We start from the raw sequence: 20,876 nt of genomic DNA on the forward strand, positions 1-20,876 counted from the left end.
GGGGGCGGGGGCTGTGGGAAAGGCCGGGCGGGCGCAGGCCCATTCACGGCCAGGAACCAGGGCTTTGAAATCCGAGCCCGGGCGCTGCCAGACTGGTCGGGCGAGCGGGCCGGCGGGCGCGGGCGCCACCGCGGATCGGGGTGGCGCTGGGGCGGGGCCTTCCAGCCCTCCGGCGGGAGTGGAGGTGCGGTGGGGTCCTGGCGCCCAGAGACACCTAGCCTTAGGCTTTTGGTTAGGGGGTGGGGACTCGCACGCCTTCCAAGACGAGCAGGGGAGATTGGGGGCGTCGGTACCTTCACACCCTCATACATAAGTTCTTTGGTTTCTTTTCTGAGTGGCGATGTCATCCGGATGGCAAGCCTGATGCGAAGGGCTTGGAGGGACAGTGGTCTCCTGGCCCTGAGACAGGCTTCTCAGTGACTGGGGCGTGCGGCAGGGCAGTGCAGTTCTTGAAGCCTGGGCAGTGCGTGGGGCCATACACAGGGGCAGGTGGGTGACAGCAAGCTCAGCCCGTCGTCCTGGAGACTCCTGACAGCCTACTCATGGGCTGCTGCTTGCTGGCTCTGGAGAAAGGCAAGCATTTCTCCAGAGTCTGCAGGAGTCACTTGAGGTTCACCAGGCCAAGCCAGGGCTTCCCAAAGCCTGGGACAGGTGATTCCTGGGCTACAGGCTAGAAGCAGGGAGGCTTCTTGACTTTCGCTCTCTTCCTGGACTGGCCTTTCTACCCGCTGCCCAGAGATCTTCACGCAAAGCGCCCGGCAGTCTGCAGTTCCTTTCTGTCCAGAAAATCCCAAGGCTCAATCCCACCTGCTCAACGGGGACATGTCCCAGTAGCCCCAGGGAGTTCAGGGTGCCAGGACAGGCCTGGAGGAAGGAGCAGGACATAGTGGTGGAGAGCAGGGCTCAGGCCCTGGTGGTACAGCCAGTGAGAAACCAGGCCTCTTGGACAGGCAAGGCCCCGGGGCAGTGGCAACATCTGGCTGCATTGGGAAGGAGCAGGCAGGAGCAGGTTAGTGTTTCTGTCACTTCTTTATTCGAGCGGGGAGAGGGCTGCACATTTACTCCCTAGAGATCTCTGCGCTGGTCCCCTGTGCATACAGGCTATATACACACCTATGTACGTGCACATGTCACGTGTGTATGCAGAGTAACACAAGGCTGGGGTGCAGGTGGAGCTCCAGCTCAATTCACAGAGGGGCGTGAGAAAGACTGCTGAGGCTGCAGCCCCAGGTGGGGCTGCCAGCTGTCTGAAGCCAGGGTGCACCTGACAGCACTGAGGGCTGGGGTCTCAGAGGAGCAGGTGGATACAGCACCCACCCCACTCCTTGTCCACCCTGGGCTGGTCCTCAGGCTCCCAGGGAGGCAGCCTGACGCCCCTGAGTGCTTCCCGGGTCCCTCGCTGGGCCCTTCACTGTGCTGCACCAGCAGTGTGTCAAAGGACTACCCGCCGGTCCAGGTGATCCCCACGCCCGCTCCGCTGGTGCCGCACTTCCAGGTGCTGGTTCTGGACCTTCTCAAAGTGCTGCAGCAGCTCTGTGTAGTCAATGCTGGTGGAGTCACCTTTCTGGGATTTGGGGGCCGCCTTCAGACTGTCTCTGGTGAGATAAGCAGAGGGCTGAGTCAGTGTCTGTGGGCAAGGGACTGCTGGTGGGGCTCAGTCCCAGGGGATCTGTCAGCCCACACTGGGAACCTCTCCCCAGCAGACAGCCCCTAGGAGCCGGGAGCCCCACGTGTACCCCCTCTTCTGCAGCCAGTGGGAACGGCCAGCCAGCCAGCACTGCTGCTTGGAAATCACTCAGGCTGTGGGCTGGCAATGGCACCCAGAGCAGGCATCAAATGGGGAAGCATTTCCTGTTTACCAGTGGCTCCCTTTGGGGTGAAAGCCAGGGCTAGCAGCCAGCCAGGAAGCCAGCTGGGGATTGGAACAGGGTCTGGGGAAAAGGGGAGGAGGAGGCAGCCTGGTTTTTTTCTCTAGGGTAGTCCCAGGGCTAGGGACACTGGGCCCTTAAATTGGCAGGGCATTTGTTTTTGAGGGTTGAGGCCATGAGGCCTGTAGTTGCTCCTTGTCCCTGAGGAAGGAAAGCTGGTCTTACCATTGGCTGTGCCAGTGGTTCCTACACTCCTGTTGCTACCATCCAGGTGTTCTGTACAGCAGCAGAGGCTAGACATTGCCTACCACAGCGTGCATGCTATCTCCACAGTTGTGCGGCGCAGGAAGCAGCTGTACTGCCTCAGGGCCGGTGTGTGGTCTACCCTAGGTGACCAGATCCCCTTGGGTCTGTCCCATTCCTAGTGGTCCCTCCACCACAGCCTCATAGTGTTGTTTTTTTCCTCTATGGCCTGGGACAAGCAGATCTGTGTGGATGGGAAGCATATGCTTCCAGCCAGTAGCCTGGTGTCCCTGCTGAGGGGTTCTCAGCATGGAAGGCTGTTTAGTTAGGCAGAGTCCTTGAGCCTTTGAGTTCAGGGAGACCTCAGCAGGGGGAAACACGATGTGGCCCCCCACAATACCACCTCATCAATGAACATGGCTCATCCCTAAAAGACAGGATCACAGGCTGGAAGGTGGGCTCCTGGGTCCACCAGGTTGTGGGCAGGAGGGCAGGGGTTGCTTTCCACAGCCTCTTGAAATGCTATGGCCTGATCGGTTCTTCCCAAATGGCTTTCTAAAAACAGCCTGGCTCCTGAGCTGGCCCAGCTCATGGCTGTTTCAACAAAGATGGGGATCTGCTGGATGGACCCTGGGTTCCCAATGTTACTGCTGCCTCCCCTGGGGACAGGGAAGAACTTCTGTGGTACAGTAGTCCTGTGGCCAAGGGGCTGCTGCCCCACGAACAGCCTTGGTATATGTGTGAGGAGGCTGAGGGGCACCCGAGCTTGGAGTTCTAACTGCTGCCTAACCTACTCAGGCCGGACAGGTCATGAAGCCCCTGGATGGGCCTGTAGGCTGTCCCTGGCTTCACATCTGGCACACTCAAGGGTGGGTTGAACATGAAGGTGCCAAGGCAGGGCAGGGAGGAGAGGGCTGCATCCTTTCTCTGGGACCTCAGTGTGACAAAAGTGCTACCCCTAAATCAGGGGTAGTAGCTCACACCCATAATCCCTACATACTGGAAAGCTGAGGCAGGAAGATCACAAATTTGAGGCCAACTTGGGCAATTTAGTGACTAAGAACCTCAAAGAATAAAAAAAGGGCCGAGTATGTGAAGGTCCAGGGTTCAACCTCCAGTACCACACATGTGCACACACACTCCTGCCCTGGCGACAGGCAGACTCTTCCTGCCTGGCTGAGGTTCTGAGGATGGGAAAGGGACGTGAAGCTTGGTCTCTGGAGCACGGCCCCTCCCTACCACAGGAGTGGGCGTGGCCAGCGCTCAGCTCTGAAGTACTTTGCAACTCCACTCAGGCTGTGGGCAACAGGGCTGCTTGGCCCGCAACACAGAGCTGGCACACTCTTCTGCTACCCCTCCATGCCCCTTCTGCCTTGCTGAGAAGACGGCTTGTGGAGGCGGTATGGCAGCACAACGCCACGGTTTGTGGGATGCAAGCCCAGAAGGGGCACAGCTCCCCCAGCTGTTCCCAGTACATAGCTTGTTGGCTTCACCACGCTGTCTGCCTGCCCAGGACTGTCCTCAGCCTCCTTCCCTAAGTGTGAGCTGTCCCTCCATGCCCAACCCTGCCATCTCATCCCTCCCCAGCTGTCTCTGCATCCCATTCCTTGCCCAAAGCCCCTGTGCCTGTAGTGGGGGCTGTCTCTTCCCAGGCCCTCGTGAGAAAAGGCTGGGTACCTAGGGTTGGGAAGAAGCCCCATGCCATGGACTCCAGATGTGCATTTTATGATGAAGAAACCAGGAGCCTGGACCAGTGGTTTGCCTGAGGCCACATAACCAATATATGGCACAGCCTGAACCAGATCCTAGCCCAGGACTAGGAACCACCCACGGGCCCACAGAATTCTCTACCTTAAGCCTTGGGTTAAGACTTCCTATACTCCAACCATGGGAGAGGCTGAGGAAATCCTCATTTTCTCAGCTTTTGCTGCAAAGGTGTCCTACTCTGGCTTAGGGAAGCTGGCAGGGGTCTAACTTCCTGTCCTTCCTAAGATGAGATGCAGCATCCAGAGCTCGGGAGCCCTCTGGTTCCCATGGGGAAGCTACCTGCTTTGTCTCCTACTCTCACTTCAGTGTCTGCCAGGTGCCCTTAACACCTACTGGGTGGCAGCAGGGCCACTGCCTAGGCCAGGCTGGTGAGGCCAGTGTGGCTGCAGGGCCTTTCCACGGGATCTCTGGAGCTAGAGGTGCTCTGGATGGAGGGTCAAATGTAAATCCAACACTCAGTTGCCTTGCTGCTCCTCTGGGGCATTCACTGTGCTGTTTCCTGGGCTCACCCAGGTGGCACCCAGAGTGGAGGAGACACAGATGGCCAAGGTCAGGCTGTACCAGCTGGGGCACTGCTGGCTGGGGAAGGGAAAGGGGAGGCAGGGCCCAGCCTATCAGGTGGCCTGGTCTGCCCCTGAAGGGCTGGTCGGAACCCAAGCCTGGTAGTCCAGCTGCTTGGAGTGCCAAGCAGGCCCACCTGAGGTGGCCTGAGTCCACTTCAAGGGCAAGTGCTGGGGCCCTTTGCTGGAGCACAGTGCCAGGCCTGCTGTGTGCCCCCAACAGCCTAGGAGGGAATTCTAGACACACAGGGCATCTGATGCAAGCTGGGTGCACTCCATTCAGCGTAAATCTTCTCAGTGCTCTGCTGGTTTCCATGGCGACCTGACAAGTGAAATTTTCCATCTCGGATGCCAAATGCCTGTGGATGAGGCAAAGCCTCCAAGGGTTACCAAATATAGACACAGCCCAACGGGCTCTGGGGCTGGGGCCAGCAGTGGGCTCAGGGTGGGAGCCCGGACCCCCCTGCCCAGAGGATGCCATGCTGGGCCTCCTGGAGATTTGCTTTTCCTGCTGATGGGACCCCAGCAGGGAGCCATGGGTACATCCCTGCCTCCGATCCCACCAGGAATGTGTCAGGAATATCTCCATGACACGGGGGTCTCTCTGGGGCCCAGTATCTTGCTCTCTGATCTGACCTGGGCCTTATCTCTATCCCCCACACTGCAGCTCCTGTGCAGGGGCCTCTACTAACTGATGCTGGGCGGCCTGAATTCCATGGAGGGCTGGTCACACTGAGCTCCCTGATGGTTGTGTCACAAGGTCAAAGGGTGATGGGGAAGCAGGCTGCAGTAACATAGTGGAGACCTGGGCAGGCTGCAGGCGCCTGCTTTCCCCACTGGGCAGGCACAGAGGCACTCACTCAGTCTGTAGCAGCTCAGGGTTGGGCACGCACTGGAGCCGGTGGGACAGCAGCTGAAAGGCACTGCTCTGGGGCAGCAGCATGAGCAGGCCGTACAACGCCTTGATCAGGTAGGGGTTATTCTTCACGTCCAGCAGCTGCAGGCGCAGATCTACACAGGGTGCAGGGCAGAGGCCAGGGGTCAGGGATTTGCACAGTTTGGGACATGCCCAGCCCAGACCTCACAACTCAGCCTGGCTGGGAGTGAGCCAGAGCCACCTGGGACCCCAGCACTGTGGCACCTGTAGCTGGAGGACCAGCCTGGGCAAAGCAAGCAGGCCAGCTGCCTCCTTCTCCAGGGCCAGGCCCACCTCCCCCACGTTCTGCTGCCTCCTGGCTAATCAGGGGTGGGGGCTTGTAGAGTAACAGATTCCCCAGTCGGCTGTGCGCGTGCCATCACAACAGCTATAAATAGGGTGAGGAGAGAGAAAGACAGTGGATTAGGGTGGCTTGGGGGGGGTGCAGGAAAGGAAAAGGCTTTTGTGTGCAGCGAGGCACAACCAAAGCCCGAGTGTCTGGCAGGTGCTTTTGGATCTCCACCTTGGATGCAGAAGGCAGGAAACCCAGCCCTGGTCTCGGCGGAGTGTCCATTCTAACCCTGGGTGCCTGGACCCCACTGGTGGCCAGCTGTGTTCCCTGGCAGCTTCCCCAAGGGTCTTAATGCCTCTCCTAGGTCGCTGGCTGTAACAGTGTGAAGGACAAACTACTGTCTTCTGGAGGGAGCAAAGCCTCCCTAGAGAGGCTGCTCAGGGGGTCTAGGAGGGTGCTGGAGCTTGGGCAGCCAGGCCTTGGGGCCACAGCTAGGGTGGACCATGGCACATGGGTCAAAGCACCCTTCTGAGCCTGGGACGTCTCACAGCCCCTCTTCTTGCTCCAGGAGGCAGGTGTTCCAAAAGGAGACCTATAGTTGTCCCCAGGCTGGCCACCTGTGATGCTGTGAACTGTATTTTGTATTCATTCTTATTTCCTGGCACACAACTCCCAAAATCCTTGGAAATCCTTGGAATCCCCAAAACAAATCTTTTGTATGCTAATGAGCTGACTGAGGAATGCCTGTTCCTAGTAGCTTTGGCAAAGGGGCAGATCAGTAGGATGACATCTAGGATTAGAGGGCTGGGACTTTCAGGTCAACCTACAACCTCCAGGAGGGGCTGAGGGACGAAGGTTGGGTTGAATTACCAATGGCCAGTGATTTAAAAAAGAAAGTCTAAAATAGCCAGACATGGTCATACATACTGATAGTACCTGCTACTCCAGAGGCTAAGGCAGGAGGACTGAAGTTTGAACCTAGCTTGGGCATTAAGGGGTACCCCGTCTTACAATAAAAATTAAAAGGGGCTGGGAATGTAGCTCAGTGTGAAGCCCTGGGTTCGATCATGAGTAACAGAAACTTAAAAAAAAAAAAAAGAAAAAGAAAAAAAAAAGAAACAAAGAAAAGGAGAAAAGCAAAAGAATGCGTAAGTAATAAAGACCCTATCAAAATCCAAAGGACAGCTAGGAATGCCTATACTCCCAGCACTCGAAGGCTGAGGCAGGAGGATGAGGAGTTTGAGGCCAGCCTGGGCTATACAGTGAGAGCGTCTAGACAGCAGGACTTGCAGTTGTTCCTGGAGGGTGGTGTGTCTCTTCCCCAACCCCTGTGCCTCTGCATCTGGGTTCTTCATAGTAGTTTCTATAGGAAACTATGTCCCAGAGTTTTGGAAGCTGCTCTAGCACATCCATGAATCCTGTAGGGCTGTTTTGGGAACTGTGACTGACAGTTGGTCAGAAGCACAGGTAAAATCCTGGGGTTTGTGACTGGCATGTGAAGCAAAGGGGGACACTTCTGGTGACTGATCCCTAGCTTACGGGATCTGCTGCTGTCTCTGGGAAGACAGTGTCAAAAATGAATCCAATTGGGGGCACCTATAGAGCGCCTGCAGACTGCTAGCTCACTGGTGGGGAGAAGTCCCCATGCCCTTGGGGCCACATGTCTTTGGCATGGGCAGCTGACATGGCACTGGAAAAGTAAGAGGTTGTTCTGAGTTCTTCCTTCCCTTTCGGCACTGGGCAGCTGGAATTGCGCCGTGTCTAAGCTGGCCACCAGCTGGCCACTGGGCCTGGGATCTGAGCAATTCAGCTAGGAAGGATGCCACACAGAGACCGGTGAGCCTCTCTGTGGTCACTGCCCCGCCTCAGAAGGTCTTGGGAGCTGATGTGAGTCGTAGATCTAGGGTCAGCCTGCTTGGGACGTGCTGCTGTGTACTCTGCCAAGAACAGGGTCTCCCTCCTGCCCTTGTCTCTCCTCGGTGTGAGTCACTGTGGCTCCTGCTGCTCCAGGAGGCTGGCCTGTTGAATGGGAGTTGGGGAGAGGGCGTACCTGAGTCCCTGCATTCACTGTTGGGCTCCAGGGAGAAAGGAGGCTGATGGCTTGGGTTTGGTGGACCAGAGATCTGCCAGAGAGCTGAAGGCCTGGGGGCTGGGTTGGCAAGGAATGTGGCCCCTGGCAGGGCTGCTCCTGCTTCTCCACCACTCCGTAAACACACGTGTGTCATTCTGAGCACCGCCTGCCCACTTCAGGGAGCAGGCGTGGCTATGCATTTGAGGTGCCAAGCGTGGCTCACCCAGCCAGCTGCCACTTTTTTTTTTTCACATTCAGCCTGGGTGTTACTCAGCAGCTCTGGCACGTGTCAGCGCTTCTTTCAGAGGAGAGGGCATAGCTCCTGGGCAGGGCCTCACTACAACCTTCTGGTGGGTTCCGCATCCGCTCTGGCCTATTACCATGAGACCCACCTTGAGGGCACGGGCAGGACCAAGTTTCGAGGCCTGCGGCCCACCCGCTCTGGCTGGCCTCTCAGCTTTGTCAACCTTGTTTTACACTCTTTTTTCTTTTTCATACCGAGAATCAAACTCAGGACCTCACGCTTGCCAGGCAGGGGCCATGCTGCTGCGGCCAGGAGCTATACCCTGGTCCTCGTCTTCCATTCTTGACATTCCAGAAGCATCCCTGGGCCGACTGCCCTCCCTCTGTCCCCAGCTAGGGGCAACCCTGGATCTGGCTCCACCCCACCTCTCTCCAGCCTACAGAGGGCCCATGGCTGGGGTTGGGGCTGTTCTAGATGCAGTCATCCCCACCCCAGGTCTTACACGTAAAGATGGGGCACTCGATCAGCTGCACCAGTTTGTCCACCTCTGTGAGGAAGTCCACAGTGACCTCCAGGTCTCCGCTGGGTGAGAGTCAAGGAAAGGCTCTCCACGGGGCTAGTACAGTCAGCTCAGCCAGGTGGCTATACCTGCTGAGAGGTGGTTGAGGCTGGACCCCAGTGGCTTAAGCCAGGAGCTTGGAGCTCCACAAACCCTTTCCACCTGGGTCCCTCCTTAAGCAGATTCTGGCCTACACAGGACCTATGTCTATTCTCTTTTCTTTCTGTCCCTCTGCATGGAACTGGGCATAGCTATCCCTCCTGTGCAGGCGCTCAGGTTCTGCTCTGGCAGCTCTGACCTCTGTGCCCTTCTGAGCTTGCGGTGGCTCTTATCAGGGTACTGCAGCCTGGTGGGGCGTGTGGGTAGGGATAGTGGGGGGCGGGGCCAGGGTCCCGCTCCTGCTCATCCCACGCACAGCCACTGCCAGGCCTGCCGCACACATGTGGAGCTGGGTGGCGGCCTTTAGGTCCCTGGATCACAGAAGTGACAGCAAAGAACAAATTTATGTTGTAGAAGGTGAGCAGGCACACTGAGGGGAGCCAGGCAAGGCGGCACCTCACCACTTCACCTGGATGGCCCCACATGCCCTTAACCCCTGTTCCTGGCTGATCAGGACCACAGGCCAGTTCTGCATCCTGAAAGAGCACTCCAACCTAGTGGCAGCACCTGTCAGGCTTTACAGACAAAGCTGATTTGCTTTCCAGTGTTCAAAAACAATCTTGACTACTGGTGTCTTTTGGGGAGGCGGGGGTTGAGGAGTGTGTGTATGTGTGTACGTCCCCGCTTCATGTCCCACCTGCTTCTCACCTTGTCATCTACAGAGCTTGCCACACTCTGTCTGTGACCTCTGAAGATCCAACTAGACCCGCTGGCCCAGCCCACAGCTACCCGCAGCAGTCCGGCACGGTCTGTGTATCCTCAGCTCTGGGCCTGGCACAGTGGGGAACACCTGCCTCTGCCCTGGAGCAGAGGGCTGGAGTATCCTATCAGCACTGCTGGGCCCAGCCCACTTGGCCCCTAGCAGGGCTGGAGGCTTTTTCAGGCCCAGCTACCGCACAGGAGGCTCTGCAATAGGTCCTGTCCGCTGCCAACTGTGCTATCCCAAAAGTGTCCTTCACAGTGTCCCTGGCTAGGCAGCTCTAATGTGACAAACCCTGGAGGCTGAGCAGAGGGTCAGGGGCACCCTCCTGCCCATGTGGGGGTAGACAGGAGGAAGGATACAACTTTTGGATGAGGTCATAGGCGTGGCGGTAGTTCTGGGTGAGGAAGCAGAGGGACACCGTGGTGACGGGGTTGTGGCACCAGGAGCGGTAGAGGCAGCAGAATAGGTTCTGGCTCTCCTGAGGGAAGAGGTACAGCAGTTAGGAGGCCCAGCCCCTCCCCAGAGTGGGACCCCTGGAGTTAAAAGGCTGAGAACCTGGGCCCCTTGGGAGCAGCCAGGGTGCCAGCTCAGCACCCTGGTTGTTTCTGGCAGCCCAGCTGGGAATGAGCTGTCACAAAGGAAATGCTGACAGTTCCTCAGACCCTGTCATTACCTCCCAGTCCCACACAGCAGTGTGGTGGTGGCAGTGGTGAGGGCCTGGTGGGGAGTGAGACTGCCCTTTGTGCTGGCACTTCTGCCCGTAGCAAAATGAGAGTCACTATCCTCCCCAGAACTCTGTGGTCCCAGAGGCAGGAAGGAAGTGGGGGGTGTGGACAAGGAGGGAACTCTCTGCTGGGCTCCCAGGCCCGCTCTACTTCATCCCAAAACAATCACTTCGTCCCTCCTTTAGCAGCCCTGCTTGCTCGCTCGCTCGTCTATTCGGAATGCTTGCAGCCGAGCTCACACTGGGGAGCCCCTGCCACTGAGGAAAATTCTTAAGGCCTCTGCGAATGTCTGGACGGAACCACAGGAGGAAGGAAGGGCTGTGGCCTGGCTCATTTTGAGCCACTTGGCCCCAGATGCCCTCAGACATGGGCTTGAGAGTCCTTGGGATGCCTGGGTCTGACCTGGGCAAGACAGGGTCTGCAGGCTCTGACTTGGGAGGGACAGGAGTAAGGTGACAGGAGTCCAGACTGGGGAAGAAATCCTGGCACCCTAGCACCCAGAATGGTCAGGGTCTTGGAGGCCTCAGCTGGGCTATGTGATACCTATGAGTTGTGTGTCACCCTGTCCTGTGGCAAACATTTCCGTGTTCTCTGAGCAGGCTTTGGGGGTCCTCACAGGCAACAATGTGATGCCCTAGCTTACGACATCTGTTTATAGGACAGGTGTGGCTAGTTATGGCACAGGGGTAGGATTATGTCCAGTGGCCTGAACCTGTCTGGATGGGGCAATGCGCAGAGGGTGGGAGTCAGCGTGTAGGAAAGGGCAGGCTGGGCAGGACACAGACCCTGTGCAGGGCCAAGGAGCCTTCTGTGGGCCGAGACCTTGCCAGGCCGCGGGTGACTCGCTCCAGGTGGGCACTTACATGCATAGCCATTCAACCCAGGGGCTCTGTATTTTACCCTGGACCAGGGAGCTCTCAATGTTACTCCTGTCTCTTCCCATGAGCCTCCTGGGGGCAGCTGAAGGATGAGCTAGGTGCCTGGCTACTTGCAGGCCTAGACTGAGGTCAGAGCCCAGGGATTCGAGTACCAGAGTCTTCAGGTCCTTGAGTTGGTTTCTCAGCTGGAAGAGTTCGGTGGAGGTGAGCAGGATGGTGTTGAGGGTGTGCACCATGGTAGAGGCGAACTTGAGGTCCTCCTCCCAGAGCAGGATGTCAGCCATGGAGTGAAAGATGTTCTCTGCGTTCAGCAGGAGACACAGCTGCCTGGAAAACAGATGGCGACGGTTATGCTCAGATCACTAGTTACCTCTTGGCCTTCACTTGGAAGGTTCCCCCTGGTTTTTTGGGGTCCCAGGAAACCTGGCCTTTCAGGGCTCTGGGGTGGGGCTGTGGTGCTAAGGCCTGTGTGTGGTGGTGGGTTGGGAAGGCCTGGGAGCTGCTCCCTGCAGCCTGGCTCCGTGCCTCCCAACATAGCTGGCCCAGAACCCTCTAGTCCTACAGGCTACATTTATGTCCAACCTGTAGAGAAGCATCTGGGCCACTGGCCTCCTGGGATGTCACAGGGTCCACCAGTTACCTTTCTGAGTACCTACACACATTATCTTTACCCCCTACACCAGTACCCTCACACGCTCTCTGGAAGAACTCATCTTTATCTGAGAAATTCTGCATATGTGAGTTAGGTTGTTACTGCGCCCTCTACCAGTAGGGGACCCTGAGGTTAGGGGGTCTGTGCTTTTCCTTTTCCACTTCTAGCACGGAGCTTGCAAGTGGCAGGGGATGTGAAGTCAGGCTGAGGGGGCCTGATCACAGTTCTGAGATTCATCTTTGTGGCGCAGACATGGAAGCTGGCATGAGGAGGTGCAGGGCCAGGTGTCCCAGGGCCCAGTTCCCTGACTCCTTGCCACGTCTCTCCTCTACAGAAAGCCTTGTGGGTACAGACTGGACTTTGTGGAAAAGTCTTGGTGCTATAAAAAGGAACCCAAGGGATGAAGAAAACCAGGTTTGGGGGTGGAGACACAGTTCAGTGGCCCAGTGCCTGTCTGGCAAGCGTGAGGTCCTGAGTTTGATTCCCAGTACCCTCCACCCACCAAAGGGATTTTCCAGGGTCCCAGAGGGCAATGTGACACCAACAGTGACAAAGTAGGTCTTGAGGTTGGAAGCCTGAGGCATGTGCTCTCAGAGGCCTGGCTTTGAGAGGAAGAGTGCCCCAAGGCCAGGTGGGTCTGGGTTTCCCAGCTGGAGTGCGGCCACACAGGCAGAGGCAGGTGTGAAGTGGGCATGGTCCGTATGGTGCTTCTTCCTTGTAGGCCTTCATGGTGCTTGTCTGAGGCTGATGTCATCTGCCTGGCTCCTTGTTCCAGGGAAGCATCAGCACAGACCAGACATGGTCTCCTGTGCTGGGTGACATGAGCCACACTGCGACGAAATGTGTCTGAACAGTCCTTCTCCCCACTCCTCCTCAGCATTATCAGGGGGTGCTTTTCTGTTTTCCTCTGAATACCAGCCATTGCTTTGTGCTAGAGAAGAGTCCGCCCCACCTCCAGCCCTGGAAAAATCCCAGAGCATTTGGTAATGGAGAGGCCAAACCACAAAGCTCAAACAGTGGGCCAGCTGTCTCCAGCCTAGCCCCAGACAGAACCATCAGGCCTGGGCAAGAGACTGAGAGAGAACTCTCACCCGGGCTGGGGCACGGGGGCACATGGGCCGTGGACAGCGTGGGAGCCACAGCTCCCTCACTCTGCTGTATGCTGTCCTAATGTTGGCTGGGTGGGCAGAGGCGCCAGCGCCTGGTGGCCCCGACCCGCAGCTGTGTGATCTCAGCGTCTTTGCACTGCAGTTTCCTCGTCTCCTAAGTGGGGGCAATCCTTGTCTAAATGGGGAGAGACACTTGGAAGGTAGCCGGTGGGACCAGAGTGCATGGCACACAGTGGCCAGAGACCCCACAATGGGGACAACAGCCAGCCTGCTAGTGGGGGGTGGTGGAAATTCTGCAGAACTCAGACAGTGCTTCCTGTCCTCTCCTGCTCCTCCCACCCTAGATGAGCCCTGTCTCCAAGGCTGTGGGACAGAAATGTTCCAGAAGGGCAGGCTGGGGAAGAAGGGGAGCGGTCTGACAAATGGTCACAAATGCCCGTCGCCTGCAGCTGCTGCCGTCTCCATGACAGAGGCCAACAGCTGAGCTGCTGCCAGGCAGCGCTCTCCAGGGACCCCAGGCCCGTGTGGCTCAGCCTGGACCCTCAGCAGCCAAGGGCGGGTGGCTGCTCACATGAGGATGGGCCGGGGTGGGCACGGAGGGCCGAGAGGGAGAGTACTGATGGCACCCAGGTCAGAGGTGGCAGCACTTTCCAGAGACACACTTCCCTTGCCACCACGCTTACCTGGCTTTCCTCCAGCCTCACTAACTGCACCCCTACCTCTGAGACTGGGTGGTGTCCCCTGCTCTTCATCTCCTGGTGGCCTGAATGGATCCGATGGCTAAATACCAAGCTCCTTGGGAGCAGTGGTTCCCATGTGAGTCTCTCCTGCTGAGCTCCAGATGGGAGAGCACCTGCCACGTGGATGTCCCTGTCTGGCCACTCAGCAGGCATTTCAAACTTTATTTCAAACTTAAGTGTTCCTGCAGACTTGCCTTGCTTTATCAGTAAGTGGCATCATGGCCCACCCAGCTATTCAAGTCCACACTAATGGTCCTCGGTCACTTGCCTCCACATGGTCCAGCGATAGGCCTAGGGGTTTGCCATCCGAGCATCTTCTGCTAGACTTTGTCGCTTCTCTGCCACCATCACCCAGGGGCAAGTGCCAGCCATCTCTTGCTGGGCCAGCCTCCAGATGAAGCCACTTCTCTTAATTCTGTAGGTCACTTTTCTGTACCAACTGGGGCAGTTCTAAAAGGTGCTGGCCCACACGTTCCTTCCTGGATCCTCTACTCTGCCTATGTTGGTAGGCTCCCCCGGTTCTATCAGAGCTAAGCTCCTGCCACTGCCACCAAGACCTCACGCCTGTGCTTCCTCTCCAGGATCAGCTCTCGCTACCCTTCCCTCAGACATCCTAGCCACTTCGGCTTTTCCTTTGACCCAAGTCTTGTTTCAACTGCTGGGCCTGCTCTGGCCGGACCTGCTCTGGCTGGGCCTGGCATACTATTGAGGGTCTGATACCTGGTTGCTGGCTCCTGGCCATAGGGGTCTCAACTTTACCCCAGATCCTGAGGCGGCCCTGGGCAGATGTACCCTCTCCTGCCAGCCCCTTCTAAGAGTGGGACCTAGTTCTTTCATAGCACTTGCCAATTCCCCTTGCCAGGGTGCTTGAGTGCTGGCTTCCTGCCTGTCTCTCCCTCTAGCACGTGAACTGCAAAGGCAGGGCCCTGGTTGCCACGCTCCTGGGCCTCCACCACAAGGGCCTGGCACTTGCCAGCTGTCCCACCACCACGTGAAAAGACTTTGTTCATCCTGCTCAAAGATGTCACCGAGGCCTGAAGATATTCCTACCTGACTCCAGCTACCTGGTCTGCTCAGCTGCAGGCAGCTTCCTACTCTGCCAGTACACTTTCACTCTCACCCCTGCCAGGCCAAGCCCAGGGCTGCCCTCCCTTGGCCTGGCCATCTTATTCCAGAACAGTCTAATGCAGTTGCTTCCATGATGGTCACTTAGCCTCCCACAGTAGTCAGCTCTGCGTTACTGTAGAGAAATGCTAGAGGCAATTAACAAGGAGAAGAGGTCTTCTTAGCTCATAGTTCAAGAGGTTCAAGTCCAAGTGGGAGGCCCTATTGCCTGAAGCCCCTGGTGAAGGTGGCACTAGGGGACAGGAGCATGCAGAGGAGCAGCCACTCTAACAAGCTGGGAAACAGGGACTGAAAGATCAGCTCACACAATCCCCTTCAAGGGCCCACTCCTGGTAACCTACGGACCTCCTCTAAGGCCTCATCTCAAGGCCCAAAGTGCTTCCAATAACGCCACCCTGGGACCAAGTCTATACCACATGAATTCTGGGGAACAACATCCACACTTCAACTATAGCACCTTACCAGCATTCTCCCTCTGAAAAGATCTGAGGAGACTGCAGTTGGGTGCAAGCCAAGCTTTGAGGCCCCCAGCATCTCTAGATGTGTATGGCCTTTCCTACGCTGCCCTGGATGCTGCTCTCCCAGAACTTCCCCTGGTGGCTCTGGCCTGTGGCTGAGGCTGTGGCAAGCAGAAAGGGCAGAGGTGGGGCTACACCCACTTTACTCCAAGGTTACCTGGGCTTAAGGAGAACACACTTTGTCACAAAGCCTCAAGAAGACAGGAGTAACAGGGACAGTTCTACTAGGCCAGGGCAGCCCCTAGTAGGTGCCAGGCTTTGCGTGCACCTGCCTGGATCAGTCAGACAGTGGCAGATAAGAACAGCAACTTCTGTCTTGTCTTGGGTGCTCACCAGACTCAGAGCACTGTACGGGCACTCAAGGAGGCAGGGACAACATGTCTGGGTAGTGTAGCAGGCCTGCCTTGGAGAGCTGTGAGTCAAACAGGATGCCACGAGCTCCAGAGTCAAGAAGCTGGGTAGGGAGGAAGGAAGCCCACTTTCCACTGCTACCCCAAAGCCACGGCAGGATCTGCACAAGCAGCCTGTTTCCATGCGCCCGGCACCACGTCCTCCTGTGGCTTCATGCTGCGTCCTTATAGCCTGGGAAGCCCCCTGCAAAGGAGTCTGTGGTGAGAGAGGACCCACACTGCCCATCACTCATACAGCTGATCGGGGAGGAGAAACAGGGGCTTCAGATCCAGAAGCCATCAGCTTCCACAGCCCGAGCCCCCCTCACCGCTCTGCCTGCCAGTGCCCGTCCCTGCCCAGGGGAGGCCTGGCAGATGGCTGCCTCACAGGGCTGCTGCGTCATCGCTTCTCTGTTGAGCCCCAGCCTGGCTTGGGCTGCTTGCCTGGCTCCCAAGTACGGCGTCAATAATGGAGCGCAGCTTGCAAGCCTTACACATTCGCCCATGTTCTGAATCCCCATATTAAAGTGCATTTCATCAGCAGACAATGGCTTGGAAAGTGCTTGGGGACAAGGAGAGGTGGGGTGGGAGGGAACCTACAGGGGGTCCAGGAGGGCGCAGGGTTCATGAGGGGTCTTGGTTACTTGTGCAGAAGTGGGTTCTCTTGTGCAGCTGTAATCCAGGGAATGGCAGGGGAAAGTGGCCAAAAGGCAGGCACACAGCATGGTTCGGGAAGGGCTCCTTACTTGGGAGCAGTCCCCCAACTGGGACACAAGGCCTCAGGCCTTGGGGATGTGGTCCTGTGCTCCTTCTGGGGCACTTGGCTGACCCCCTACTTCCAGCTTTGGTTTCATGAGGGGGCAGGAACAGCTTCTCTTGCTCCTCTGCCACATGCCTGGGGCTGTCAAGGCAGTGACCTGTCTTGCTGCTCTGAGCCCCCAGGACCCTAGAAAGGGGCTGTCACTTTCCCTTCATGTGGTCTTGCCATCAAAATTTCCCTTTTAGGTGCAGCCTCCATTGAGGCCTGTGCTGTGGTCAGAGGCAGTGCTCTGGGCAGCATATGCCTGGAAGTGGCTGCGTCACACCTGCCAGGCTGCTAGAGCCTTTGTGTCACGGTCAACTACCAATGGTGGCCAAGTGTCACCATGCACCTGGTGCTAGCCCTGCGTGGCTGACAGCCTCAGGGGGCCCACCATGCAAGGTGCTCTTTTGAGCCCCGCTAGGCAGCCCCTGCTCTAGGGAACCCTGCTTGAGAGCAGGTGGAAGGATGCAGATGCCCATGTGCCTTGCGGGAACTCTGGGTTCTGGGTGGCTCTAACCAACCGGTCACCTCTGTGGCACATGGCCCAGGCTGGGCAGAGGCTGATGGGAGCCTGGGGGGTGGGAAGGGGACCAAGTGCTGCTTTTCCTTTAGGGACTGGGTAGGACAGTCCAGGCAAAGCCGAGCCTTGGTTTGGAGGGTGAGACCTCCTTGCAATCCTCACTGGGGCTGCACGCAGAGCAGAGCTGCTGTAGAGACGCGGCTCTCCACAGGGCAGGGATGCTTCCTAGCCAGAGGCCCTGCCCACCTCACTGATGCCTGCGGCTGTGTTGGAGTGGAGGGAGGGTACATGGTACCCATCACAGTACCCTTCTGGGGAGCAAGAATTCTGAGACCCCGTGGCACATTTGTGTCACGTGGCTTCTTGGAAGACTGTTTCACAAGCCCGCTGCCCTGCACCTCTGAGAGCAAGAGCAGCAAAGCTGCCAAGGCTAGGCATGGCGTCCGCATTGTCAGCTCGTCCTTCTTAGGTCCCTTGGCCATGTGCTTAGGACATACCCACCAGCTGCCTTTGGGGACACTGTAAGGGCCACTGACACCCCATGGTCCCTGCCTGCCTATAACTGTCACAGCCCTGAGGGTGGAGCCATGGATGGTGGGAGGGAGCAGTGCCCATGGTTGCCCTCCTCCCTGGGCCTTCTTTAGGGACTGACAAAAGGCAGAAGCAGTGAGGCCCCTGACTCCTGGCAGGATGTGGGGTGTCAGCTGGGAGGAAGAGAGAGGTGAGGATCCAGGAATGCCTGCACTTGGTGGGATGGGCACCAAAGGGCTCAGGGCACATTTAAGGGGGAGTGGGGATAAGCGATCACCTCCTCCCAAGAATCTCGGACATTCTTGACTGTCCCAGCCAACAAGGTCAAGCCCACCATAAGGGCCACCAGCGGAATGTAGAACAGCTGGCCGGGGTTGGGGGAGGCTTGAGTCCACACCCTCTGGGCAGAATGAGTTGGCAGTGCTGAGCTGGAGTGTCCACCTGTTGCCTGCAGCCTCTCTTGGTCTATTAATACCATCCACTTCTGTGGCAGTCCTTGCATGCTTCTCTGGGCTGACTAGTCTGAGATGGATAGAAAGCTCAGAGTGAGCTTTGGCTGGCAAGTCCCACGCAGGGTGGTGGCTCCCAGCTCTGTCACTTTGACCAGTTCTTGTGAGTGCCACCTGTGGAGTGGGGGGGGGGGCCCTCCTGTTGGGCTGGGACATGTGGACAGCTCCAGCTGACACAGGAAGGTCTGTCTGCCATCTCTTCAAACTGCCCAAGCTTGGCAGATGACTCCAGCCCCCCAACAGCTCCATGTAATTCTTCCTGCCTCTACCTCTGCACTTTCGGTCATCATTAGGATGCTTGGGTACCCTGTCTCCTACCTAGGCTGGTCCGATTCTCCTGCCTCACAGTGTAGGCCGGGTCCCCTGGGCAAGCCCGGCCCTTCAGTGGGTAAAGGGGTGATGGGCCAGGTAGTTTTGGCTCAAGAAGCCTCCCAGAGGTTGGTGTGGACTCCCCCCCCCCCACCGTAGCCTCTGGCTGGGCAAATTATCAGAAGGGCAGAGAGCTGCTGGTGCCTGGCAGCCATCAGTCCCAAGGACAAGGTTGGGTCATTCCATCTCCCGTTCTACCCCGGCTTCCTTGCCTGCATCTCCTGCCCGTCCCCCTCTGGTCTCCTTTCAGTTACATCCCAGCCCGCCCAACACATGGAAAGGCGAGCCCTCGCTTCCTTGGAACTGGCTACCCATGATGTCTAGGTCCCCTCCAGTGGCCTGAGGTCCAGGGGGCACAGGTGCTTTCCTGGAGATGCCTGGTGTCTCTTAGCATATAACCCTAGAATGTGACCTACTATCAAGGCCAGCAATGAGGGCCTGCTCCCTGCTGTGTCCCTGCCTGACAGATGAGCTCCTTCAGGAATTTAAGGAGAGAAAGCAGCTTCTGGGTCATCGGGACCCTCGGGTGGGAGGGAAAGAAGCAAACTCCCATCTGCGGGTTAGAAAGCCCCGGAATTTAAGGGCATCCTGCCCCTCCCTCGCACTCCCTTCCCTTCCAACTCTCTGCTTCCCAAGTATGAAAACTGTAAATCTGTTTTATTTATTTCAATCAATCTTCAGCAGTGTGCCCCTGAGGGCAAAGGCAGCCATGGTAACCCTGCCAACTCATGCCTTAAAAATTCATCGTGTTTAATGCAGTTGATGTGTCTGCCTCAAGGCCAGTGATGAGGACCTTAGAAACACTTAGAAGTTTCCTAGGGGTGTGGGAGTGAGAGGACGAGGAGGAAGATGAAGAGGAGGAAGAGGAGCAGGAGGAGGGAAAAGAGGAGGTAGAAGGGAAGGAGGAGGCAGAGGAGGAGGGGGAAGATGTAGCCACACAGGGGTTTATTTTTCTGGCGTTTGTTGGGAGTTAGTGGAAAGGGGACAACAAATGATGGGGACAAGGCAAGGAAAAAAGGGTCCTTTTGTCCTCTCAGCTGTCTGTCCCTCTGTTCAGGAGGAGCTACTGCCAGGCTGGGGGTGGGGGAGGCCGCAGACACTTGGTGGTCTCATGTAGAGACTTCTAATGGAGGTCTCAGCAGGGCAGAAAATCAGGTGGTCTCCCCGGCCTCATTTCAGGTTTGGGGTTTGCTTTAGGGATGAAGCTGAGCGAGAGTCTCACCTCTTGGATTGCCCAGCCCTCCCTTCACGGCCAGGGCTCTACCTTCTCCCTGAAAATCATCTTCTGCCTGGCTTGGGTCCTACTGGGCTTTACATTCCATGTTTGCTCATCAGCAGGCCTGATATGTATCCCACTGCCAATCCACAGGCATTTCCTGAGCACCCCCTTCTTCTCGGGGAGCCCCAGCCCTCTCCTGCTCCTTGGGGGGCTAGTTCCCACCAGAGCCTCCCTACAGCTGGGCCTGGCCTCCAGACCTGGCTCCTCTGGGCCTGGACCAGTGATGGTGAACCTTTAAGACACAAGTGCCTAAACTGTAATCCAAAACTCATTTATTTACCGCAAAGTGCCAACACTGCAATTAAACCTGAATACTGAGGTTTTAGTTTAGAAGAAAACAACTCATAATTAACATCTTTTGTCTTAAAAGGAAAACAGTTATCATTCGTGCCAGAGGTTTGCCACCACTGAGCTAGACCAGATCTGCCCATGGCCTAGGCCTCTGTGGGAGGCGGGACCTGAAACTCGTGGAACCAAATGTCCTGGCCAGGAAGGGACATGGTGGCTTGGTCACCTTAGTCATGGGATGTGGCCGCCACGTGGAGCTGTGCACCAAGGGGCTGAGGGAGTCAGGTGGATTTCCAGTGTGCCCCTGGGGCTGTCTGGTTCGGATCTGTGCACTTTTAGAAGCTGCCAGAGGGACCTCAGAAGGTGCCCAACACAGTGAGGTCTGGGTTTATGTCTCAGAAAAGAAGCTGCACAAAGATAACCCAGAATGTGGCCAGGGCACAGTCCTTGTGCTGGAGGCTGGGTGCGCTGGGAAGACTGGGGACTGGGCTGAGCCCAGTCCTGGCAGGAAGAAGGTACAGCCAGGGAGGAGAAGGCAGGAACAGACAGGGCATGTGGCAGGAGTAGGGTAGGTCTGTTGCTTGCCTGGAGGCCAACACCGTCCAGGCTGAAATCTTGGGAAGGGAGGCCTGCTGCCCGAGTGCTTCAGTTTCATCTTCTGAACCCTCAAAGTGAGGGGAAACCAAGGGACAGGTCACTAAAGGAAATTCTGTTGTCTCTATGATGATCAACTCCAAGGAGCACTGGGATCCGCCCAAACCCTGGGATCAGGCTGGCTCCTGCCCTCTAGTGCCATGGGGACTTCCTTGGCCAGAATCACTGCTTCCTTCCTAATAGCAACCACAGATCAGACATCGCGGGGCGGTGCCTCTGCATCAGGCACCTCATGTATGTGGAATCCTCTCTACACAGAACAGGCAGTGCTGGGGCCAGGCCCTTTCTAAGGGAATGTGAATTTGCAGCTCACATCAGAGGTCCTGGGTTGGTCCCCTGTCATGCTGCCTCTACAGCTGACCTCTCAGCAGCTGCCTGGCCCTACATCTAACTCGTAGGCTCCAGG

At 57.1% G+C, this 20,876-nt stretch overlaps 1 protein-coding gene across 1 annotated transcript in view; it reads right to left on the bottom strand.

Moving 5' to 3' along the window:
• Positions 1–1,019: 1,019 nt before the first annotated feature.
• Vac14 (Vac14, PIKFYVE complex component) overlaps positions 1,020–20,876 on the bottom strand; it is a 105,986-nt gene continuing 86,129 nt past the window's right edge. Inside the window, exons 15-19 of the mRNA XM_004625798.2 lie at positions 11,138–11,312; positions 9,742–9,860; positions 8,464–8,543; positions 5,299–5,449; positions 1,020–1,595 (exon numbers count right to left, since the gene is read on the bottom strand). Of these exons, the coding sequence (XP_004625855.1) occupies positions 1,433–1,595; positions 5,299–5,449; positions 8,464–8,543; positions 9,742–9,860; positions 11,138–11,312 (688 nt within the window). The 3' untranslated portion in view covers positions 1,020–1,432. The remainder of the gene's footprint in view (positions 1,596–5,298; positions 5,450–8,463; positions 8,544–9,741; positions 9,861–11,137; positions 11,313–20,876) is intronic.

Source organism: Octodon degus, unplaced genomic scaffold (genome assembly GCF_000260255.1).
Source record: "Octodon degus isolate 3935 unplaced genomic scaffold, OctDeg1.0 scaffold00011, whole genome shotgun sequence".
NCBI lineage: Eukaryota > Metazoa > Chordata > Mammalia > Rodentia > Octodontidae > Octodon > Octodon degus.